This window comes from Gobio gobio, assembly GCF_949357685.1.
Source record: "Gobio gobio genome assembly, chromosome: 25".
Taxonomy (NCBI): Eukaryota; Metazoa; Chordata; class Actinopteri; order Cypriniformes; family Gobionidae; genus Gobio; species Gobio gobio.
In genome coordinates this window covers 21,544,096-21,567,225 of record NC_137121.1, presented here as the reverse complement: position 1 = coordinate 21,567,225, position 23,130 = coordinate 21,544,096, and the positions used below count along the sequence as shown (strand labels likewise).

Sequence of the window (23,130 nt, the reverse complement as noted above, 5' to 3'; positions counted from 1 at the left end):
AAACTAACATGCCTTTTCCTCTTTCACCTGAGCAGACGGTTTGTTGTTTTTTCACCCCCCAAGTATTTTAATAAAGACGCCATGAGGTTGATGGTTAATACACACAAACGACTTACAACCGGTCAAAATAGACAAGAAAATCAGATGGAGTGTCAATGATGTGAAGAAACTGCTGCGTAGTGTGCTTCTCGATCACTATGAATACTGTAAGACGGCAGCAGCTTTAAGGCAAGTGCGATTCAACTTCCTCCATCACGATGTGTGTTTCGGACACATTTTAAACAGCACAAATAGACTAAACAAATCATGTCAGTGTGCTACATTTTATATTATACATGTCAATTTTTTTATAAGATTTGGGCGTTAGTAAAGTAAATTAGTACTCAATTCTCTTGACAGAAAAAAAAAGCATTCTAGTTTCCATAAATCAACATTGATATAACAAAAATGAAAGGTCTGTCATTTACTCACCCTCATGTTGTCCCAAACATGTATGAATTTCCTTTCTTTTGAGAAAGAACCATTTTTGTCCATATAATGAAAGTAAATGGGGTCCAAAATACTCTATTGGTCCCACAGAATAAAAGTAATACAGATTTGAAGTGACATGAGGGTGAATAAAAAATGATTTAAATTTTTAAGTGAACTAACCTTTAAATTTCATTATCTTTGAATTTTTGTTTTTTAATTTCTATATCTAAAAAAGTATACTTAATAGTTTTTATCATATAAAAATACTTGTGCCTATTCAAGAGGACGTTAAAGGGATAGTTCACCCAAAAATGAAAATTCAGTCTTCACTTACTCACCCTCGAGTTGTTTTAAAACTGTATAAAACCAAGCAGATCTCGCCCCCCATTGACTACCATAGTAGGGGGGAAAAATACTATGGTGTAGTCAAATTGGGAGATCTGCTTGGTTACAACATTCTTCCAAATATCTTCCTTTGTGTACAGCAGAACAAAAACATCTATACAGGTCTGGAACAACTTGAGGGTGAGAGCAAATTATGACAATTTTCATTTTGGGGTGAACTATCCCTTTAAGAAACCTTCATCTACCAATCACATTTGAGCATGTCAGTATCGGAAACAATGTTGGCAAAACAGCGGTTGAACATATCATTGTAGATGCATAAAACAAATGTGGTCTAAAAGCGAATCGTTGGTCCAAATCCACAGTCAGTTCCAGTCTAAAGAGTGCAGGTGGCGTAACGCCAAAATGAGTTTAAGACGCTGTACAGACTCCAAAAGAAGTACAGTGGCTGGAGGATCAATGTTTATAACCTCCATGATTTATCTCATTCAAGCTGTTTCGTAGTTTCACTTGCCGCTTGATTCCCCAGGAGAACCCTCAATCGCTGAGGAACCAGGACCGGTTTTGGCAACGTCCTCTGAAAAAGAGCTTGAATAAGTGTTTGTGCTACATAAAGTCCCTATAAGATGTTCTAGAGATCATGGATCCATCAACCAACCTCTGTCCTTCTTCTCCTGGGTCTCCTCGGCTGCTGTTTTATCAGCTCTGAAGAAGATCCGAGCGCTGCTCAGAGAGAAATAAAGCAGCTCGAACTCCTACAAATGGAGAGAAGAAGTGAATAAACACAGCAATTTGCCATCACTGTTGAAGAGCATGAAGATGCTCCCACACCTGTAGATACACGTCCAGTCTCTTCTGGGTCAGGTTCATGGTCTGCATGAGCTTCTCGTCTTGGCTGGTGGACTGAACGTTCTGCTCCTTCACCACTGCATTCATTTCCTTCAAGTACTTTTCCCTCACAGCTTGAAACCAATGGAGGGAGTCAAACTCCTGGTACTGGTCTAGAAGCTTCAGGATGTAGGCGACACCTGGACAACACGGGAAAGGTCACTGAATAGATCGCTCATAGCAAAAAATGTATAATACAACCGATGTTTGTAACTGCATTGAACGCGTACCCATGGCAAAACCATCATCTGTAAACGCAGCTCCCACTTTGTTCTTTTTGTTTAGTTTTTCTTTGCAGCCGATGGAGTGTTCCACGAAATTGACCGTCTGTGAGGGAGAAGAGAAATGACCGTCATGCATGTGATGCTGAAATTAGCAAGAGATTGCCACATCCCAGATCTGAAGACCCACCAGAGGAGGAACAATCATGTAGAAGTTCCTCAAGTGCATGTTCTTAATGCTGCGAAACTCTGGTGCGAAAACCCCCACCAGCATCTTGAAGTACTCGGTTCCTTCAGCCGAGTTGCTAGTCAGGTCGCTAAGCACACAATCCAGTTGACTGGAGGAAGAAAAAAAATATTATCATTAATAAAGATTTAGAAAATATTCATTATATATTTGACTATTGTTATTGGTCTATTTTAATTATCAATAATGTTAATGTTTTTTTAAATTATGTAGTAAATATATAGTATGAGTGTTATTTTGAAGAACCAATAAATATGAAAACAATATTATTAATAGTTTATTGTTATTATTTTTTGTATGTTTTTATTATGATCATTATGTTACTAATGTTGCTGTTTATTATTAATGACTAATTATTATTGTTTTATTTATCACTCATTATATTTCAGTAACTAGTATTTTTAGTATTTATCAATTATTGTTATATTAATCATTTTAGAAATTAATAATTTACAAATGATTGACTACTAATATTATTATTGATATGTTTTAATTATCAACCATGTTTATGATTGATTAATCATGTAATAATTATGTATTATAATGAGTGTTATTAATATAACCCATAAATATGAAAACAAGAATAATAATAATTAATTGTTGTTATTATTATTATTATTGGTATGGTTCTATTATCATGTATTACTAATTATTTATAATTATGATTTTTATTAAGGATTTATTTATCATTATTATATTTCAGTAATTCCTCTCCTTGAACTGTCACCTTATCGTGGTGGAGAGGTTTGAGTACCCGAATGATCCTGGGAGCTATGTTGTCTGGGGCTATATGCCCCTGGTAGGGTCTCCCAAGGCAAACCGGTCCCTGGTGACGGGCCAGACTAAGAACAGTTCACAAACCCTTTATGATGACATTTACAACAAGGACCGAGACGTCGCCCGGCATGGCGCAGCCGGGGCTCCACCCTGGAGCCAGGCCCGGGGTTGGGGCTCGTATGCGAGCGCCTGGTGGCCGGGCCTCCCCCCATGGGGTCCGGCCAGGCTCAGCCCGAAGGAGTGACGTGGGGCCGCCCTCCTGTGGGCTCACCACCTGCAGGAGGGAGCGTAAGGGGCCGGTGCATAGTGGATCGGGCGACAGTCGAAGGCAAGGCCCCCGACGACCCGATCTCTGGACACGGAATCTGGCTTTAGGGACGTGGAATGTCACCTCGTTGGCGGGGAAGGAGCCTGAGCTTGTGCGGGAGGTCGAGAGGTACCGACTAGAGATAGTCGGGCTCACCTCCACACACAGCTTGGACTCTGGAACCACACTTCATGAGAGAGGCTGGACTCTCTATCACTCTGGAGTTGCCCATGGTGAGAGGCGGAGGGCTGGAGTGGGTTTGCTTATAGCCCCCCAGCTCAGCCGCCATGTGTTGGAGTTCACCCCGGTGAATGAGAGGGTCGCTTCCCTGCGCCTTCGAGCCGGGGATAGGTCTCTCACTGTCGTGTGTGCCTACGGGCCGAACGGCAGTGCGGAGTACCCGGCCCTCTTGGAGTCTCTGGGAGGGGTGCTGGAAAGTGCTCCGACTGGAGACTCCGTCATTCTACTGGGGGACTTCAACGCCCACGTGGGCAGTGACACCTGGAGGGGCATGTTTGGGAGGAACGGCCCCCCTGATCTGAACCCGAGCGGTGTTCTGTTATTGGATTTCTGTGCTAGCCACGGTTTGTCCATAACGAACACCATGTTCAAGCATAAGGGTGTCCATCAGTGCACGTGGCACCAGGACACCCTAGACCGGAGGTCGATGATCGACTTTGTGGTCATCTCATCAGACCTTTGGCCATATGTCTTGGACACTCGGGTGAAGAGAGGGGCGGAGCTGTCAACTGATCACCACCTGGTGGTGAGTTGGATCCGATGGCGGGGGAGGAAGCTGGACAGACTCGGCAGACCCAAACGTACTGTGAGGGTCTGTTGGAAACCCTGTCAGAGAAATCTTCAACTCCCACCTCCGGCGGAGCTTCGACCGGATCTCGAGGGAGTCTGGAGATATTGAGTCCGAGTGGACCATGTTCTCCACCTCCATTGTCGATGCGGCCGTTTGGAGCTGTGGCCGTAAGGTCTCCGGTGCCTGTCGAGGCGGCAATCCCCGAACCCGGTGGTGGACACCGGAAGTAAGGGATGCCGTCAAGCTGAAGAAGGAGTCCTATCGGGCCTGGATGGCTTGTGGGACTCTGGAGGCAGCTGACAGGTACCGGCAGGCCAAGCGGACTGCAGCCCGGGTAGTCGTGGAGACAAAAAAACGGGCCTGGGAGGAGTTTGGTGAGGCCTTGGAGAAAGACTATCGGTTGTCCTCGAAGAGATTCTGGCAAACCGTTCAACGCCTCAGGAGGGGGAAGCAGTGCCCTACCAACACTGTTTACAGTGGAGATGGGCACCTGTTGACCTCAACTGGGGATATCGTCGGGCGGCGGAAGGAATACTTCGAGGATCTCCTCAATCCCACCGACATGTCTTCCATTGAGGAAGCAGTGGCTGGGGACTCGGAGGAGGTCCATCACACGGGCTGAAGTCATCGAGGTAGTTAAAAAGCTCCTCGGTGGCAAGGCACCGAGGGTGGATGAGATCCGCCCTGAGTACCTCAAGTCTCTGGATGTTGTGGGGCTGTCTTGGCTGACACGCCTCTGCAACATCGCATGGCGGTTGGGGACAGTACCTCTGGACTGGCAGACCGGGGTGGTGGTCCCTCTTTTCAATAAGGGGGACCAGAGAGTGTGTTCCAACTATAGGGGGGATCACACTTCTCAGCCTCCCCGGGAAAGTCTATGCCAGGGTACTGGAGAGGAGAATTTGGCCGATAGTGGAACCTCGGATTCAGTAGGGACATTGTGGTTTTCGTCCCGGCCGTGGAACACTGGACCAGCTCTATACCCTTTCCAGGGTGCTGGAGGGTTCATGGGAGTTTGCCCAACCAGTCCACATGTGTTTTGTGGATTTGGAGAAGGCATTCGACTGTGTTCCTCGTGGCATCCTGTGGAGGATGCTCTGGGAGTATGGGGTCGGCGGCCCCCTGCTTAGGGCTGTTCGGTCCCTGTGTGACCGGAGCCAGAGCTTGGTTCGTATTGCCGGCAGTAAGTCAGACCTGTTCCTGGTGCATGTTGGACTCCGGCAGGGCTGCTCTTTGTCACCGGTTCTGTTCATAATTTTTATGGACAGAATTTCTATGCGCAGCCAAGGGCCGGAGAGTGTTCGGTTTGGGGACCATACGATTTTGTCGCTGCTTTTTGCAGATGATGTTGTCGTGTTGGTCTCCTCAGACCAGGACCTTCAGCGTGCACTGGGGCGGTTTGCAGCCGAGTGTGAAGCGGCTGGGATGAGAATCAGCACCTCCAAGTCCGAGGCCATGGTTCTCAGTCGGAAAAGGGTGGATTGCCCACTTCAGGTTGGTGGAGAGTTCCTGCCTCAAGTGGAGGAGTTCAGGTATCTTGGGGTCTTGTTCATGAGTGAGGGAAGGATGGAACGGGAGATTGACAGACGGATTGGTGCAGCTTCTGCAGTAATGCAGTCGATGTACCGGTCTGTCGTGGTAAAGAAGGAGCTTAGCTGTAAGGCAAAGCTCTCGATTTACCGGTCGATCTATGTTCCTACTCTCACCTATGGTCATGAGCTTTGGGTCATGACCGAAAGGACAAGATCCCGGATACAGGCGGCCGAAATGAGCTTTCTCCGTAGGGTGGCTGGGCGCTCCCTTAGAGATGTGAGAAGCTCGGTCACTCGGGAGGAGCTCAGAGTAGAGCCGGTGCTCCTCCACATCGAGAGGAGCCAGCTGAGGTATCTGGGCCAGCTGAATATCCATTTAGACTTTCATCATACCAAATAGAAAAAGAATGGAAAGTATTTTCCCTTTTGAAATCTTCGGGCATCTATTTCGGATGCCTCCTGGACGCCTTCCCAGGGAGGTGTTCTGGGCACGTCCCACCGGGAGGAGGCCCCGGGGAAGATCTAGGACACGCTGGAGGGATTATGTCTCCCGGCTGGCCTGGGAACGCCTCGAGGTTCCCCCGGAAGAGCTGTCGGAAGTGGCTAGGGAGAGGGAAGTCTGGGTTGTCTCTGCTTAGACTGTTGCCCCCGCGACCCGGCCCCGGATAAGCTGAAGATGATGGATGGATGGATATTTCAGTAATTAGTGTTTGGTATTTATGAATTATTGTCGTTTTATTATTTATTAATAATTATTGTATATTTTTAATACCATTTATATTAAATCAATTATATTATTAATGTTTTAGTATTTAATAATAACTAAAATGCTAAAAACTAACAATGATTATTATGATTTATTCATTACTATTATTGTATTATAGGTAGTATTATCATTAATTATTATTAGTAGTAGTATGAATTATCATTGCTAGTTTTTATTATTATTATTAGTAATAGCATTATTATTGTTTTAGTATTTTTTAATTGTTATGTTTTATTATTTATTTAATTCATATTAATTTTCTATAATAGGTTCCCAAGCTGGCAGGTGGCAGAGATGCTGATTGAGTGAGTTATGATGTACAGTACCTGGCGGCCTTCTGCGTCTCTTCAGAAAGATCTTCCTCTTTTACAAGCTCCTCAAAGTTCACAATGTCCTCTAGATCAGGAACAAACCTGGAAGACATGTCAGTGTAAATACCTTGCTATATGCCATATGTGTGTGTGTGTGTGTGTGTGTGTGTGTGTGTGTGTGTGTGTGTGTGTGTGTGTGTGTGTGTGTGTGTGTCTCATTTCATGCGAGACAACTTTATCTAGTATTAATCATTTAGTCAAATATTACTATGATCTGAATGTCAAAATAACCTTTGTGTTTAGTTTGTCAAGTGTGCAGCACATGCCCTGAAAAGTGAAGCCAAAATGTTGCGATCGTCCCCTGGTGGCTGGCTGCAGTATAGGTCATAAACCCGCCCTATCCATGTAATCGAAAGAGATGCAAGCCAAATCCAATTAATCCAATCCAATTACACTTCAAAGTTCTGAAGTTTCTGAAAATGGTTTCTGACATTTTAGGTACTTCTTATCCTGCAGACGAATGTTCAGGTGTTAGTTATTTGATGCCTTAAAAATGGGATGTGACGTCATGATTGACAGGTGTGCTTGCGAATGAATCTGCGGGAGCGGGAGTGTGGACGGGACCTTGATGCCGCGACTCCACCACAGGATCATTACTGTGCAGACTCAGGCTCCAAACGACGTCATCAGCAATGACCATTTCTGGGTCATATTCTGGGTATATTTTCATTTTTCTACAGTGGAAGGAAGCGGAGACGCTGTCCATCTTATTTTATAGTGGTAATAGAAAGTGATGCTCTACCTAATAGCGCTACTGCAGCAGTGCAGCCCTCCTGACCGAATCATGCGCACATAGCCCATCGCATTGCCTGGAAGAGAGCAGAAGAAAGGGAATGAAAGAAGCCTCAATAATAATAAAAACCTTCAGACTGCTTAAAGGGATAATTCACCCATCACTTACTCACCCTCATGTTGTTTCAAACCTGTATGAGTGTCTTTCTTCTGCTGAACACAAAAGAAGGTATTTTAAAGAATGTTGGTAACCCGACAGTTGACGGCACCCATTGACTTCCACAGAAAAAAAATACTATGGAAGTCAATGGCTGCCGAGATCTGTTTGGTTACCGACATTCTTCAAAATATCTTTGTTAGTGTTCAGCAGAAGAAAGAAACTCATACAACTTTAGGTTGAGAAATGAGGACAGAATCTTCATTTTTGGGTGAACTATCCCTTTAAAAAAATTTTGTTAAAGTTTTCTTTTTTTTAATGAATTGGACTGGACTGAGTAAAATCAGCCCAAAGTGTCCCACGTGATGTTTAAAAGCATCTAGGCTCTAATAAATCTGTTTACTTTAACAATTTAATATATTATTAAAATGCAAAAAATATTAGGCTCTATGAAATATGTTCTATTTTCCCACCCTAAATTCCCTGTATTTTTTTTTTACATTTTATAATGTTCTCTTACATCCACTTGTGGTAGCAAGATATTTACATAATTTAGAAGTAATAGGATATTTTCGATCCTGTTTTTCACTCTCTCTTTGTAACAGACCTCTCAGTTTCTGTTTTCAGTGATATTCTGCGTTATATCGTAAATTCCTTTTTTTTTGGCTGGATACCGTTTGCGTTTTTCACACCGCTCAAATCAAAGGGCCCTAAGCATCCCAGCATGCACCTCATGACGTTGAGAACATTACAAAAGGAAAGAGTTCCAGATGTGTTTAAAAATCTTTAGACAAAGTTTACCGATCTGACTGATGAGCTGTCTGAACTGATCCAGGTAGCTCTGACCATCAGGAGTAAGACCCAACTTCCTGATGCCACGGTTGAACTTCTCCGCGCGCTCAAAGGGGTACTTCATACAGCAGAAACGAACAGAAGAACACGTCTTCAAAAAATGATATTGCTTCATGAAAAAAACAACATGCAAACGGAGAGCAACATACTTTTTGGTCGGTCTGATCCTTGGTTTCCCTGAAGAAGCGGATGTCTTTGATGAGTCTGGATTTGATGTGCTCGTCATACATGAACTGACTGAAAATATAGAACTTCTTGCGGAGAAACTGATACGTGAAGTTCACCTGGAGAGAGATACTTCAAACCATCAATATTAGTGGGCAATCGATATACATTTAGCATTTTTTAAGGTTTTTCTGTTTGGCAGATATGTCAGAAACAGACTTTTATTTTGACGGTGTGCCAGGCTTTTATTTTGACAGCACCGAGAACACCAGTGCCTCACGGGTCTTCATTACTTTACTGTCTCTGTTTAAAGAATGTAAATGGTATATGAAAGAGTAGGGATTTCCTTATTCGGAAAGACATGGAAAATGTTAGTACGCGGTAGTACGCGGGATAGCAAATGCGATAGTGAAAAGTGAGCGCACATTAAAAAGCAATTTTAAAACCCTGCATATTGATAGCGGCTACCTGATGCCCACAAATTATACAATATAAATCACCCAACTTATAATTGAGAGAGAACGCAAAAGCATTGAAATATATTTTTCATGCTTATGTCCCTTTAGGGACTGCGTAGAATGCGTCATTTCCTTTCCGACTTCAGTATTTAGCTTCGGTCACTTCTCTAGGAAAAAGTATTATAGCATTTATTTTCTATTATCAGTACTTATACTAGAATTACACTATAGTAATATACAGTAATAGTAATATAGGAAAACACTAAAATAGTACTACAGAATCAAGAAGTTGCCATCTAAATTATAAATCTGTTTATTTTACTTTATTTTATTTATTTATTTATTTTTCAACAAGTTCAAGTTTTTTCATATCCATTTGCAAATTATTTATTTATCATTTAGTACATACTATGTAAAATAAATTAGAGCTGTCAAACAATTAATAGTAATTAATCGCATCCAAAATAAAAGTTTGTGTTTACATAATCTGTGCGTGTACTGTGTATAATTATGTATATATAAATACATATATAAAAAACACACACATGCATGTATACATTTAAGAAATATTTGCATGTATATACTGTATGTATATAATTTATCTTATATATAAATATTTTATATACAGTATAAATATAAAATTTTTCTTAAATATATACATGAATGTGTGTGTATTTATAAGTACATAATAATTATATACAGTACACACATATATTATTTAAACACAAACTTTTATTTTGGATGCGATTAATTGTGATTAATCGTTTGACAGCCCTAAAATAAATATACATTTAATTTCAGCAACTTTTATGCATGTATTTTTACTATCTTTAAATGAAATAGTGTGAAACCATATATTTCAGCTTTAAATCGGCCACCCTGCTTTCTAAGATTTCGGCATATTATGATGAGATATTACTGGTCACATAATACAGACGGATCTCTACATACCGTTGTGTTCATGATACCCGTTCCATGAGTGCGAATGGAGTTGGCAATGTGACGGATGTTTATGGTGTTTAAGTGCTTGTTGTTGCTGGTCCTTTCTATGAAGATCTACACACAATGGAGAACATGTTTTACACAAACACATCAAGTAATGTACATTTGTGGACCGGTAACTTCAGAGGTAAAGTCTTGCCTGGTTGTTTAGGTTGTAGAGGTAGCGGGAGACGAAGACGTGAATGTTTCTCATGATCTCAAGGACGTCCAGTCCCTAGAAGACACCAGCAGTGTTGTGAGGCTAAATGTGACATTTTTGAGCTGATCTGTTGAGTGAGGTACATACTGTACCTGTTCCAGAGTTTGGCTGGGGAGATGGGCCTCAGTCATGACCAAACCATAGCGCTGTGTGGCAAGATTCCTCATCTCGCTGTACGTGGCCCAGTCATGAAGAGCCACAGTGGTCAAGTTGTAAAATGTCTTGTCTAGATAGTGAGTCACATAGGCTGCAGGGAACAGAGGATTTGTTCTTAATATCTTACACATCTTGCTTAGAAGCATCACTACCAAGGACAAGTGAAATTATCCCAATTGAAAGACATCTTTTCTTTATTTTCATGTATAAAGGTATTGTTCTTTATGATTAAATCAAATATAAATGTTATAATACATACACACACACACACATTATATATATATATATATATATATATATATATATATATATTGTATTTATTATATTATAGTATTAATACTATAATAATATAAACAACATAAATCACAAAAGATTATGAATAACATTGATATTTTCAATTTCCTAAAGCTATTTACTAACTTAAATAAACTCTATTAAATTATACAAAATAAAAAACTGTAACCCATGATTAATGTTAGAGTATTAGATAAATCTTTTTTTTACAATAAATTATTGTTAAAAAAATTAATTCTTGAATACGTAAAAATACATTTTGTTACATACATTTTCTGTAAAAAAAATAAAGAAAGAAATAAGACAAATTAAAAAAACAATAATAATTGGGATTAATCTCATGATTTTCAAAAAGGCAAAAACATTAATAATATTACATACAGATTAAATAAAGGTTAAAACATTGTTTAAAAAATATATTAATACTTCAACTATTTGACTTTGGCAGTGCTGTTTTTTTTCCTCTCAAAATTTCCCTGAATTACAGTTATTAGTCTTTAAGGTACAGTACTAAAAAAACACTTGTTTTTAAATGCGAAAAACCTTGACTAACATTATAATTACATTTCAGGTACAAAAGACAAACATGTAGGATATGTTCCCTTTAAAGTGCTCATTATATAAAATAGATTTAGTAGAACTCATGCATTCAGTCTTTCATGCCCTACCTTTGATGTCAATGAAACGGTTGAAGAAGCGAATGGGCTTGAGAGAGAAAAAGTGCGCCAGATCCTTCATGCCCACTTTGAAAGGATTTCGGTCATCCAGTTTGAGGTGTGTGTGCACAGACAAGCGCAGGTCCTTCTCAATCTCCTTACACAGCTTGTCTAGCAGGTGCTAAAGATCAGAAAATATATACAAAATTACTACTGTAAGAAATTAGAGTCTGCCTCAAGCCAAATTCTACTCCCTTATGGTTAACAAAGTCAACAGTTTTGTTGTTTCTGCAGCATTTGAGTGGATCATATCGTGAGCAAATGGTCATTAATTGTAGACAATCATCTCAGACAATGGGGTGTCTCAACTTTATTAACACACAGCATTTACATTTGGGGTCGTAAACTGTCATGGGATAAAAGGTTTGATAATTGGATGTTCTGGTTTCATTCAGACTCCGTAGAACCCAAAGTGCTACATCATCTTTTGTTACACTACAAAGAAACATGCATCCAGCACTCTGATTACCTCATTGAGGATTTCCATGATCTCAGTGTCATAACACTCCAGCAGCTGATCACATGACTCCATGTGTTTGGCGTGCAACATGGTGGGCACACAGTCTCTGAGCGCACTGAACATGTACTAGAGAAAATATATACATATTTAAATGACATGTAAAAAAAATATTTCACAAAAAGAAAAAATTTGTGCTATGCTTTTACATGAATTCTGGCCGCATCCACAGCATTTTCGTACACGTCATCCAGGTATATGGGGAAGACAGTTCGATGCCAGTACAGAAAACTGCAGTCGCATTGCACTTTGACTCTGAGGAGAGAGGATATCCCATCATGCACTTACAACACAGCCACATAGATATCACTGACTCAAAATCGGCTACTGCTAATCATAACTAGTTGAACAAATTCAAGGCTCACCGTTCTCTTAGTTCACTGATTAAGTCCAGCTTTTTCAGCACAAGCTGTAAAGGTAGGAGCTCCTCATCCTTAAAGGTTTTCTGTGCAAAACCAAAAAAACAAATCAAACAAACAAACAAAACCAAAAACAAAACAAAAAACACAATGAACATCAAACAAAACAAAAACAATGAACAACAAACAATACAAAATATAAAACAAAAAACAAAACCAACCAACAAACAAACAAAACAAAAACAATGATCATCAAACAAAGAAAACAAAATAATAAATAAAAAATATTTAATAAACAAATACATAAAATGTATTAAGAAAATAAACAAAACCAAAAAACCAACAAGCAATCAAAACATAAAAACAACAAACAAAACACAAAAAACGACCATCAAACAAACAAAACATAAAAAACCAATGAACATCAAACAAAACAAAAACAATGAACATCAAACAAAACGAAAATAAGCAACATACAAAATCAAAAACAAACAAAATATAAAACAAAACAACAAACAAACAAAACAACAAACATAAAAACAAAAACAATGATCATCAAACAAACAAAACAAAATAATAAATAAAAAATAATTAATAAACAAATACATAAAATGCATTATTAAGAAAATAAACAAAACAAAAACCAACAAACAAGCAAAACATAAAAACAACAAACAAACAAAACACAAAAAACGACCATCAAACAAACAAAACATCAAAACAAAACAATGAACATAACACAAAACAATGAACAAACAAAACACAACGAACAAACAAAACAACCAACATAAAAACAACAAACAAAAACGATGAACATCAAACAAACGAAACAAAAAATATTTAATAAACAAATACATAAAATGCATTATTAGGAAAATAAACTCCATTGGCATTTTGCAACATAAAATAAATAAATAAACTGGAAGTAACTTGTTCAAAGTTTTGGAGGCTTCGACATTCATTATAATAGTTTATATGCAAATGTCACAAATTGGCCATTAATTTGATTCAAAAGCACTCTGTGTATGTATACTCACCATCTGAGTGCCAACACTGAGAGCCAGAGACACTATCAGTCTCCTCTCTTTGGTGCTGGGCCCGTTCAGAGTGTTCTCAGCCAGAACCAGAGCCGACAACACGTCCAGCCTCTGCTCGCTGTACTTCTTATCAGAGATCACTCGTTTCTGAATGAGGACATCAATCAATCATTAGAATATCTGGTCTATAGAGCTGGTGTATGTGAAATGGTTGTGTGTTTGTACCTTAGCAGTAGCGATGGAGGCCAGAGCCTGAGACTGCAGCTGTTGCGTGATGTGAGACACAGAATCTGCCACAACCACTGAGCGCCGGTGGAATGTGTGCTCCACAGCCTGTGCTTGACAAACACTCATATAAACACTGTGCACTTCCCTCAACCTAGAAGAATACCATCAGTGTAGCACATCTGTAATGCACCCTACAACTAGAGTACTTGATTTATGGTGGAGAGTAGAACTAGTGCACACTGCACACAGCCTAAAAAACTAGTACACACTACCTATCACTGCACAGTGTAACTTGTGCATACTACCTAGTGTACACTTGGTACCTAGAACAGCCTGTACATTACTAATATTAGTTTGCATGACTTATATTACAATGTACTAGATTTATGGACATTATTGTACACACTACAACCACCATACTAGATATGTAGTGACCAATACTATTAATGTGTAAAATTATATACTAAATGTGTAGTGTTTATAATTATTGGTTTCCAAATTATTCTGCACACTACAACCATCATACTAGATATGTAGTGAACACTACTATTAATGTGTAAAATTATATACTAAATGTGTAGTGCATATCGTTATTAGTTTCCAAATTATCATGCACAGTACAAGTAATGTACTACATTTGTAGTGCGCACTTATTTGTGTTAAAACGGTGAGCACTGCAAGTAATGCGCTAAATTTGTAGTGCGGACTACTATTATTCTCTAAATTATTGTGCACAATACAATGCACTAGATTTATAGTGCGTCCTACTATTAATGCAGACATTTCGGTGCACACTACAACCATCATACTAGATATGTAGTGAACACTACTATTAATGTGTAAAATTATATACTAAATTTATAGTGCACATCGTTATTAGTTTCCAAATTATTGTGCACACTACAAGTAATGTACTACAGTTGTAGTGCACAATATCTGTGTTTAAACTGAGTAATGCACTACATTTTTAGTGTAGACTATTGTTATTGTGTAAATTATTGTGCATACTACAATATACTTATAATGCACACTACTATTAATGTTGACACACAACCAATATATTAGATACGTAGTGAACATGACTACTACAGTTAAAATATTGTCCACACTACAATTATTGTGCACACTATAACTAATGTACGACATTAGTGTTTAAACTGCGAGCACCATAACTAATACACTACTTTTAGTGTGTAAATGATTGTGCACACTACGATGAAGTGCAGTCGGTATATAATAAACACTGCTCGCATATGAAAATAAAATGTTAATTTGTTTAATTATCTGACTCATCAACCCACTTTCAACAGCTCCATCAATCGGCACAGGGCCTTCACCGAAGTCTTCGTCATGGGACGCTGCATGGACATGTACATATTCATAGTGGTCTTGATGATGGTGCTGATGCTGTAAGCGTACAGGATTCCCTGTTGAAACACAGACACATCTGGGTAACACTTTAGTTGATTGTACACTTTATTTTAAGGTGTCATTGTTACAGTGTTATAATATATTTAAGTACTGAGTAATATTTATTAACATCATATACTTACTATAGGGTTAGGGTAGGATTAGGGTTTGGTTGAGGGTTAGGGTTAGTTGCATGTAATTATGCAGTATTTACTGTTATTACTATGGTAAGTACATGTAACATATGAAACAAAATAGGACATGGTAAAAACAAAGTGTTACCCTTTAGTTTAAGGTCCAATTCTCATTATTAACTAGTTGCTTATTAGCATGCATATTACTAGGAATGTCTGTTTATTAGTATTAATAAAGCACATATTAATGCCTTTTTCTGCATCCCTCAATCCCCTACCCAATACCTAAACTTAAATGGTTAGTTCACCATAATGCAAATTCAAAATAATGCCATTTATTACTCACCCTCATAACCCTTTAACAACTACCTTACTAAATATTAATAAGCAGTAATTAGGAGTTTTTTGAGGCAAAATTAGTAGTTAATTGTTAGTTAATAGGGTTGAAAAGTTTTGCAGGATTCTTTGGAAATTTTCCAGGATTTTTTGGAAAGTTTCCGGAAATTTACAAGATATTTTCAGCCCCTTTGCAACCCTGTTATTTAATATTGAGAACTGGACCCTAATCTAATGTGTGACCCACATCTGATAATGAAACCGTCACCGCACTGGAAATGCAATGTAATTCCGAAGATTATTATTTTCCAACTCTATAAACAACATTTTTAACCCCAAAAATGACAGAAAAAAGAAGAACACTTTAATCTCTACCTGGACAAAGGTATTACACCTGTGGCTCAAGTCCTCAGACAGTTTGTCTGGTTTCGGTTCTTTCGATAATATTGACTCCATTTTCATCATCCAGGAGGTCACAAATATGTAGTAGGACTGCATGTCCCTGCACACCGGAACATATTCAGTCAATATAAGGAACCCCAAATGATATAATGGCATAAAATACACTGACCATGAATGTATTGTTCCAAGAATTGTCTTACTTCATTAGTGTCTGTGCCTTTTGCTGCAGGAATGCATCTCTGCTGCTGCGGATGCTCTGGACGCTCTTCTTGTCCAGTAGTTTAGCTGCCGCTGGGACTTTGTTTATCAGAAATGTGTCTGGAAACCAGATTATATTAGCTGCTAATGTCACTGCAGGGACCTGGAAGATTAGAGAAGGGAAATCGTTTTGATAATGACTGATAAGAGCAGATTGCACAATTCCCACTAGTTAGTGTGCCCACCTTTTTACACACATCCAGCAGGGATTTATAGATCTTCTTGTCAACAGACCTAAAGATGTGGAAGTGTAGCACAAAGAGGCCACATACGCCTGTATACTTATCCCGCTGGTCAATCTCTGACGGCTCACCTGCAAGTCACATGGATTATATGACTGTTATCAGTTCTCTACAGCAAAAAAATAAGTCTCATTGATGCTATTTGGAATTGAAAACAAATACAAACCGAGCTTTGACTCAACGTTGGCAAAAATGGTTCTGATATTGTACGCAAACTCTTCTGCAAAGGCACTGTTTTTAGAAACCGATACACCTTCTCCTGGGTTATCAAACCTCTGCTCCACACAAGCCTGCATGAAAAAGGAAAAAAACACTTATTAACCTACAGCCAATATAGAGCGACGCAGGTATGATGTCAAAACCTGGAAGACTAATTCGCCAGTGGTTCCCTCGAGCTTTGCCTATGGGTTTTTATAATGGGGAGTGAAATAAGGTCTGTGATAAACATAAGATGGTGATACTTAATTAATTGCACACACCCATATCAAAATAACAAATTTTGAAGCTGTTAAGTCGAAAGTGCACAATAAATAAAGTTATTGTCTCCCAAAAGAAAGAATCGACTCTGAACCGCCTATACGAGTCGTTTGTATTTCGAATCCCGGTTCTACGTCATTGGAAAAGACATTCGCGTAATGCTATGTTGTACGTTGTCCGCCCGCAAACAACTTGACCCGCCCTCAAACGCATTATTTGCTCCTCAGAATCACAACCTGCAAGTATGAATTATTGATGTATCTATATGTAGCTTTCGAAACGTGCTGCAAGCGGTAGACCAGTCACAACAGACTGGGCTGTCTGGCCAATCAGAGCAGAGTAAGCTTGTGAAAAGGAGAGATTTAGAGGGACTGATTCATCCAAAATGTGGTGATGTGCAATGGATATTATGAGGAAAAAGTGTTTTTTAACCTTTGATGCATGTAAACCTGTTGTTGGAGACCTCCAAAACAAAATCAGGAGCCTTTTAAATAGCATAATAGGGGCATTTTAACATAAATTTAACGCAACATACACACACACAGAAAAGTAATGTGTTTTTAATGACCATCAAAATATGAGGAGTATGTTATATTGGGAAGAACAAAACCCTAAACTTGGTTAGGGTGTTTATCTGACAAAATTAAAGGGTGTTTATCTGACAAAATTAAAGGAACACGATGACTTTTTGGGACTTTATCTTATTCATCGTATCCCCAAGAGTTAGATAAGTCCATACATACCATTCTCATCCCCGTGTGTGCCATAACTCTGTCTGACGCACACACCGCTAGCCTAGCTTAGCACAAAGACTGGAGGTAAAGGGCTCCAGCTAGCCTACTGCTCAATAAGCGACAAAATAACAGCAACATTTTCCTTTTTATATGTTGTGATGCGTATAGTTACATCGTGTACTAAGAATGAAAAGTTGCGATTTTCTAGACCGATATGGCTAGGAACTATTCTCTCATTCCTGCCGTACCATGGGTGCAGCGGCGCAATGATATTACGCAAGCGCTATTCATCATTGCGCTGCTGCACCCATGGTACGCCAGCAAAGTTCCTTGATTACTACGCAGGAATGAGAGAATAGTTCCTAGCCATATCGTTCCAGAAAATCGCAACTTTTCATTTTCCGTCGGTCTTAGAACACGTAGGCTAGCTGGAGCCATTTACCTCCAGTCTTTGTGCTAAGCTAGGCTAGCGGTGGGTGCGTCAGACAGAGTTATGGCACGGACGGAGATGAGAATGGTATGTATGGACTTATCTAACTCTGGGGGATACGGTGAATAAGCTAAAGTCCCAAAAAGTCGGCGAGTTCCTTTAAATGGCAAAAAAGCAAACTACAGCTCCAGGTTTTATTTTACAATGCAAAAACAAAAAAAGAATGGTGTTGACCTGAAAGATCATGCTGTCCAACAGCTGTCCCTCCAGCTTCAGTAAGAGCTTCTCAAAGGGCTTCAGTTTCTCCTCTGGAATGGCAAACTTAGCCGGGTTATGATGGACAGATTTCAGTAACCTTTAGAAAACAACACAGAAAAGCTCTTCAAACACATTTCATAAATGCCTTCTTCTCACATTTCATAAATGCCTTCTCCCACTCCACCTTTTATACATCTTCCAGTGTTCCCTCAGTGTGGCGTGGTTCTCCATGATCTCATCCAGGGTGATGAGCACCACCAGAAGTTCTCCCAGATGCTCGTACACTGCCTGATTGTGGACAGAGAGAAACCTTCAATACAAGACGTCAGGTATGAGTCAAGAACCACATGAAGATGACAGAGAAAATGAAAATCACCTGAAAGTGTACACCTGTGGACTCAATGATTTTTGTTGCACCCCTGAGATATAAAAAATAATAATAATTCAGCAACAGCGCATTCAAATAACACTACATAACATGTGAATATTTTATATTTCTCACTTGCTGCTGTTGTATAAAGCAGCCAGCTGGTGAACCATGTTGACCACCACCTCAAAGCAGCGCGACACAAAGCAAGACAGCTCCTGTTACATGGAAGCAAAGAAAACATTAATGTGTTTAAGGCTCAGTCATTTCTTTTGAATGCAAAAAGATCATAATGTCAAACCTGTAAGAAGGAAATGAAGCGGCCCATCTGAATCTGAGACTCTCCCTCCACCACACTAGTGTCTGACACTGCAATCCAATCAAATGGAGTCATGCAATACTTTTTTATTAAAAAGTACAGGTTAGTTCAATTAAAGTCGAACGACAAAGTTGAACATGAATAGCGTTCCATTCTAGCTGGATAAAATCAATAATCAATGAATATCCACTCAGATATATGATTATTGAACTAAAATGGGAATAATAGTAAACTTAAAAGATTCTCATGCAGACAAGCTGTAAACTGAACTGCAAATAAATAAAACAACAATTGTTACCTCCTTCACCATAATACAACAAGCCATTGTAGAACTTGGTTTCAGCCTAAAAGCAGACAAAAAAATAGTACAAAACCATAAACTTTATAATTAAACATATGACTTTATAAACATCTGTTCAAAAGATTATTTGCTCTCTCTGCTAACCACTGAGGCTGCCATTTATTTGATTAAAAATACAGTAAAACAGCAATATTATTACAGTTTAAAATAACTCTTTTCTATTTGAATATATTTCAAAATGTAATTTATTCCTGTGATCAAAGCTGAATTTTCAGCATCATTACTCCAGTCACATGATCCTTCAGGAATCATTCCAATATAATGATTTGCTGCTCAAGAAATATTTCATATCATTTTCAATGCTGCAAGCAGTTGTGCTGCTTAATATTTTTGTGGAAACTGATACATTTTTTTCAGGAAAAAGAAATCTGAAAAAGAAATCTTTCGTAACATTTTTAAATAGCTTTACTTTTGCATAAATTAAAAAGTTAGTTCACCCAAATATGAAAATGATCCCATAATTTACTCACCCTCAAGCCATCCTAGGTATAAAGGACCTTATTCTTTCAGGCTAACACAATTGGAGTTATATATTTAAAAAAACTATGGTACCATAGATTTTGAAGCCCAAAAGGCATCCATCCCTCATAAAAGTAATCATACGGAGCATACGCACAATCGGCACAACGTCATAGAATGTCTCTGAACAGATTCACGCCCACTTTTAGGGGAAATTAAACTAGACTTCCCATAGACTTCAATACAAAATAGCGGCAGCTATACGGCGTATACGGCTCCAGGGGGTTAATAAATGCCTTCTGAAGCGAAGCAATCCATTTTTGTAAGAAAAATATCCATATTTATAACTTTATAAACTATAATCACTGGCTTCCGGTAAGGGCCATACGCAAGTCGAGTTCCAGTGGGAGAGTGACCTCTGACCTGATATATAAATAAATGCAATTATGGGATAATTTTCATTTTTGGGTGAACTAACCCTTTAAATGCGTCCTCCTTGTATTTTCTCGTATTATTTCCATTCATTACTCAAGTCTCCAACTTACCTCATATTTGAGTTTTTTAACCTCACTGCAAAGAGCTGCATACACTGTGATGACTTTATTAAGCACCTGTTGAAGAGAGAGAGAGACAGAGAGAGACAGAGAGAGACAGAGAGAGAGAGAGAGAGAGAGAGAGAGAGAGAGAGAGAGAGAGAGAGAGAGAGAAGCAACAGGTAAACTCATAATACACTCATTTCACTTCAGTCCATCACATGTAAACTGCAGCATCTAAAACAGAAAATTGTTCAAACTCGAACCAAGGATTGGCAGACCTTATTTTCTGTCTTGATGAGTTCCAACAGTGAGGACTGTTCATACGGCAGGAGCTGGTGAGGAAGAGCAAAGACAGTGATCTTAAATGCAATTCAACAAGAAATAATCACTGATATGAAGATGCAATAAATTACACAACACCTTCAAAGAGATGGGATCCAGGGTGAAGTCCCATACATCCCCGATAGAGTCGTCTAGCGCTTCTTCAATACCCTGGAGCTGAGCGGTATATTCTTCTAAAAACTTCTCATAGTTTTTAACCTGCACTTCTGTGTGAATTTCTACACAGGAAGGAACCAAATGCAACACATAACAGTCACAAAACCAGCAATAAAAGCTCAAAATGATTTCCTTCCTTATTGGGGGACAGGAAATTCTAAGTACACATATATTTGTATAATTATATAAATGGAAAATAAATTAATAAAAAAATTTTTTTTATATATATATGTTTTTTAAAATACAGAAAAAAATGTAATATTGTGAAATATTATTACAATTTAAAATAATGGTTTTCTATTTTATTATACTTTAAAATATTATTTATTTTTTTGATGCAAAGCTGAATTCTCATCCGCCATTACTCCAGTCTTCAGTGTCACATGATCCTTCAGAAATTATTATTTTGAAAATCTATTTTAAATTGAAATTTCACAATATTACAGTTTTTTAAATGTATTTTTGAACAAATAAATGCAGGTTTGATGAGCATAAGAGACTTATACACACACACAAAGGTCGTACACACACACAAAGGTCATTTTAATTATATTAGCGATGTCAAATCGATTAATCGCATCCAAAATAAAACTTCATATTTACATAATGTCTGTGTGCTATGTATAATTATTATGTATATATATAAATACACACACATGCATGCATGCATATATATAAGAAAAATGTGTTATATTTATATATTAAATATTTATATGTATATAAAATATAAATTATATAAATATATACAGTATGTACATGCAAATATTTCTTAAACATATACATGAATGTGTGTGTACATACATATTACTTAAACATGAACTTTTATTTTGGATGCTATTAATAACAATTAATCGAGATATATATATATATATATATATATGAAAATACAGATATTATTTTATATGACATCTTGTATAAAATAAAAATAATAGGTCTTTAGTTCTTTAAAGTTTGATCTCCCCTGTTATAAACCAAAACAATATCGAATCCGAATGTATGATATTCAGACTTTAGGCAAGTCAATCTTACTTAAATGTAATAATAATAAGTGAATAAATAATAAAATAATATTCTGAGCACTGAATTCACTGGCTAATTAAATGAATTGCCTATTTTTGCATTAAAAGAAATCCAATCCTCATCTACAATGATGTAGAGACACTTCCAAATGAAAGTGAAATCAAAATTGATCACAATTTGTGTGTAATCAATAAAGCCCACACACATGAATCTAATCAGTGTTTAAAGTTGGCCACTTTCCCTGGTCATCTGACAGCTGGCTAACATTATTCAGCTACTTAGCTGCAGGCTCTGGTCTATTCAGCTTTATACACATTCCCAATGTCATCCCGAACAGACGCGTTACTTACTTTGTGATCCATCATCAAAGCGGTCAAACTCCCAATCAGGAGATAATGAATCCACAGCCATCCTGATAAAAACGACACAGACTGGTGTTTTCAGACAGCTGCCATTAGATCAGTCTGTTTGGGGGGTTACTGCACAGTGTCAGAGAGGGGAGGGGCTGAGCTGGGAGTCACATGATTCGCACGGTGACGCAAATTTCCGGTCTGCGCTTCTGGGGGAAATTCATAATAAAGGCACGTAGAAAATGACCGAATGTCTATTTTGGTCGTTTTGATTTGTTACATATATTTTTATATTGTAATATATATTTTAATATATATGAACTTTTGAGCTATGCTCTGAGGATAGTTTTTTTGTGGGGAGAATGACAGTAAAAAGTCGTAATTTTTATAAAAACAAATAAAAGAGAAGGCGAACAAATTAAATATTGCATTTGTGAAAATATATAATCTCCGATCAATTTAAAAATAAATACAATGGCTTTACGTATCAAGAACAAGAATACCCTTTAACTTGCAGTTCTCACTCTGTCCTGTGTGTGGCGCCTTAAGCACGGCGACAACACAAATTATGGAACAACTCTCTCCTTGTAATTGTACAATTGTACAGAATTATTTACCAGTCCGTTGGCGCAAACGCCTGAAGCCCACATTCATATAATTTGAGTCTGTCCTCGGTTTTGTAATGAGAAATGTGTGCCAAATGAGTTCATTGTCAGTATGAGCTCAGCACAAACAGAGTGACTTCACAAACCTGATTGACTTCACTGTCACACAGTCAGTCTGCTAATAATGTGTATGTCAGGCTGAATGAGAGAAAAAAGTTTTTAAAAAATGTGCTCGACAACCACCACATGCACAACTTGTTGGTTTTAGGGCTTTGCTGCTTAAGGTAAGGCACATTTTTGTAAACATTGAATTTAAGTTGCAATTT

General features: G+C 38.3%; 1 protein-coding gene across 1 annotated transcript; it reads right to left on the bottom strand.

Annotated features, from left to right (window-relative positions):
* Nucleotides 1–52: 52 nt before the first annotated feature.
* On the bottom strand, nucleotides 53–22,346 carry washc4 (WASH complex subunit 4). Its single transcript, XM_079810308.1, has 33 exons — nucleotides 22,200–22,346; nucleotides 20,752–20,891; nucleotides 20,610–20,663; nucleotides 20,341–20,406; nucleotides 19,274–19,319; nucleotides 18,958–19,025; nucleotides 18,792–18,874; nucleotides 18,666–18,708; nucleotides 18,474–18,577; nucleotides 18,266–18,386; nucleotides 16,557–16,680; nucleotides 16,334–16,461; nucleotides 16,091–16,251; nucleotides 15,864–15,990; nucleotides 14,910–15,035; nucleotides 13,606–13,713; nucleotides 13,381–13,527; nucleotides 12,350–12,429; nucleotides 12,134–12,239; nucleotides 11,937–12,053; nucleotides 11,420–11,588; nucleotides 10,394–10,548; nucleotides 10,242–10,316; nucleotides 10,052–10,156; nucleotides 8,627–8,761; nucleotides 8,427–8,535; nucleotides 7,479–7,545; nucleotides 6,692–6,778; nucleotides 2,116–2,263; nucleotides 1,935–2,031; nucleotides 1,648–1,844; nucleotides 1,475–1,571; nucleotides 53–1,393 (listed from the first exon to the last, which is right to left on the bottom strand). The coding sequence occupies exons 1-33, from the start codon at nucleotides 22,258–22,260 to the stop codon at nucleotides 1,323–1,325; spliced, it is 3,522 nt and encodes a 1,173-aa protein (XP_079666434.1). The 5' UTR covers nucleotides 22,261–22,346; the 3' UTR covers nucleotides 53–1,322.
* Nucleotides 22,347–23,130: the final 784 nt, after the last annotated feature.

Excerpts from the sequence above, each read along its gene's own strand:
- washc4 (XM_079810308.1), bottom strand. The coding sequence starts at position 22,260 with ATGGCTGTGGATTCATTATCTCCTGATTGGGAGTTTGACCGCTTTGAT. Across the intron at positions 18,578-18,665 it reads CCACAGGTGTACACTTTCAG|GCAGTGTACGAGCATCTGGG; the intron begins GTGATTTTCATT and ends GTCCACAATCAG. Across the intron at positions 2,032-2,115 it reads ACATGATTGTTCCTCCTCTG|ACGGTCAATTTCGTGGAACA; the intron begins GTGGGTCTTCAG and ends TCTCCCTCACAG.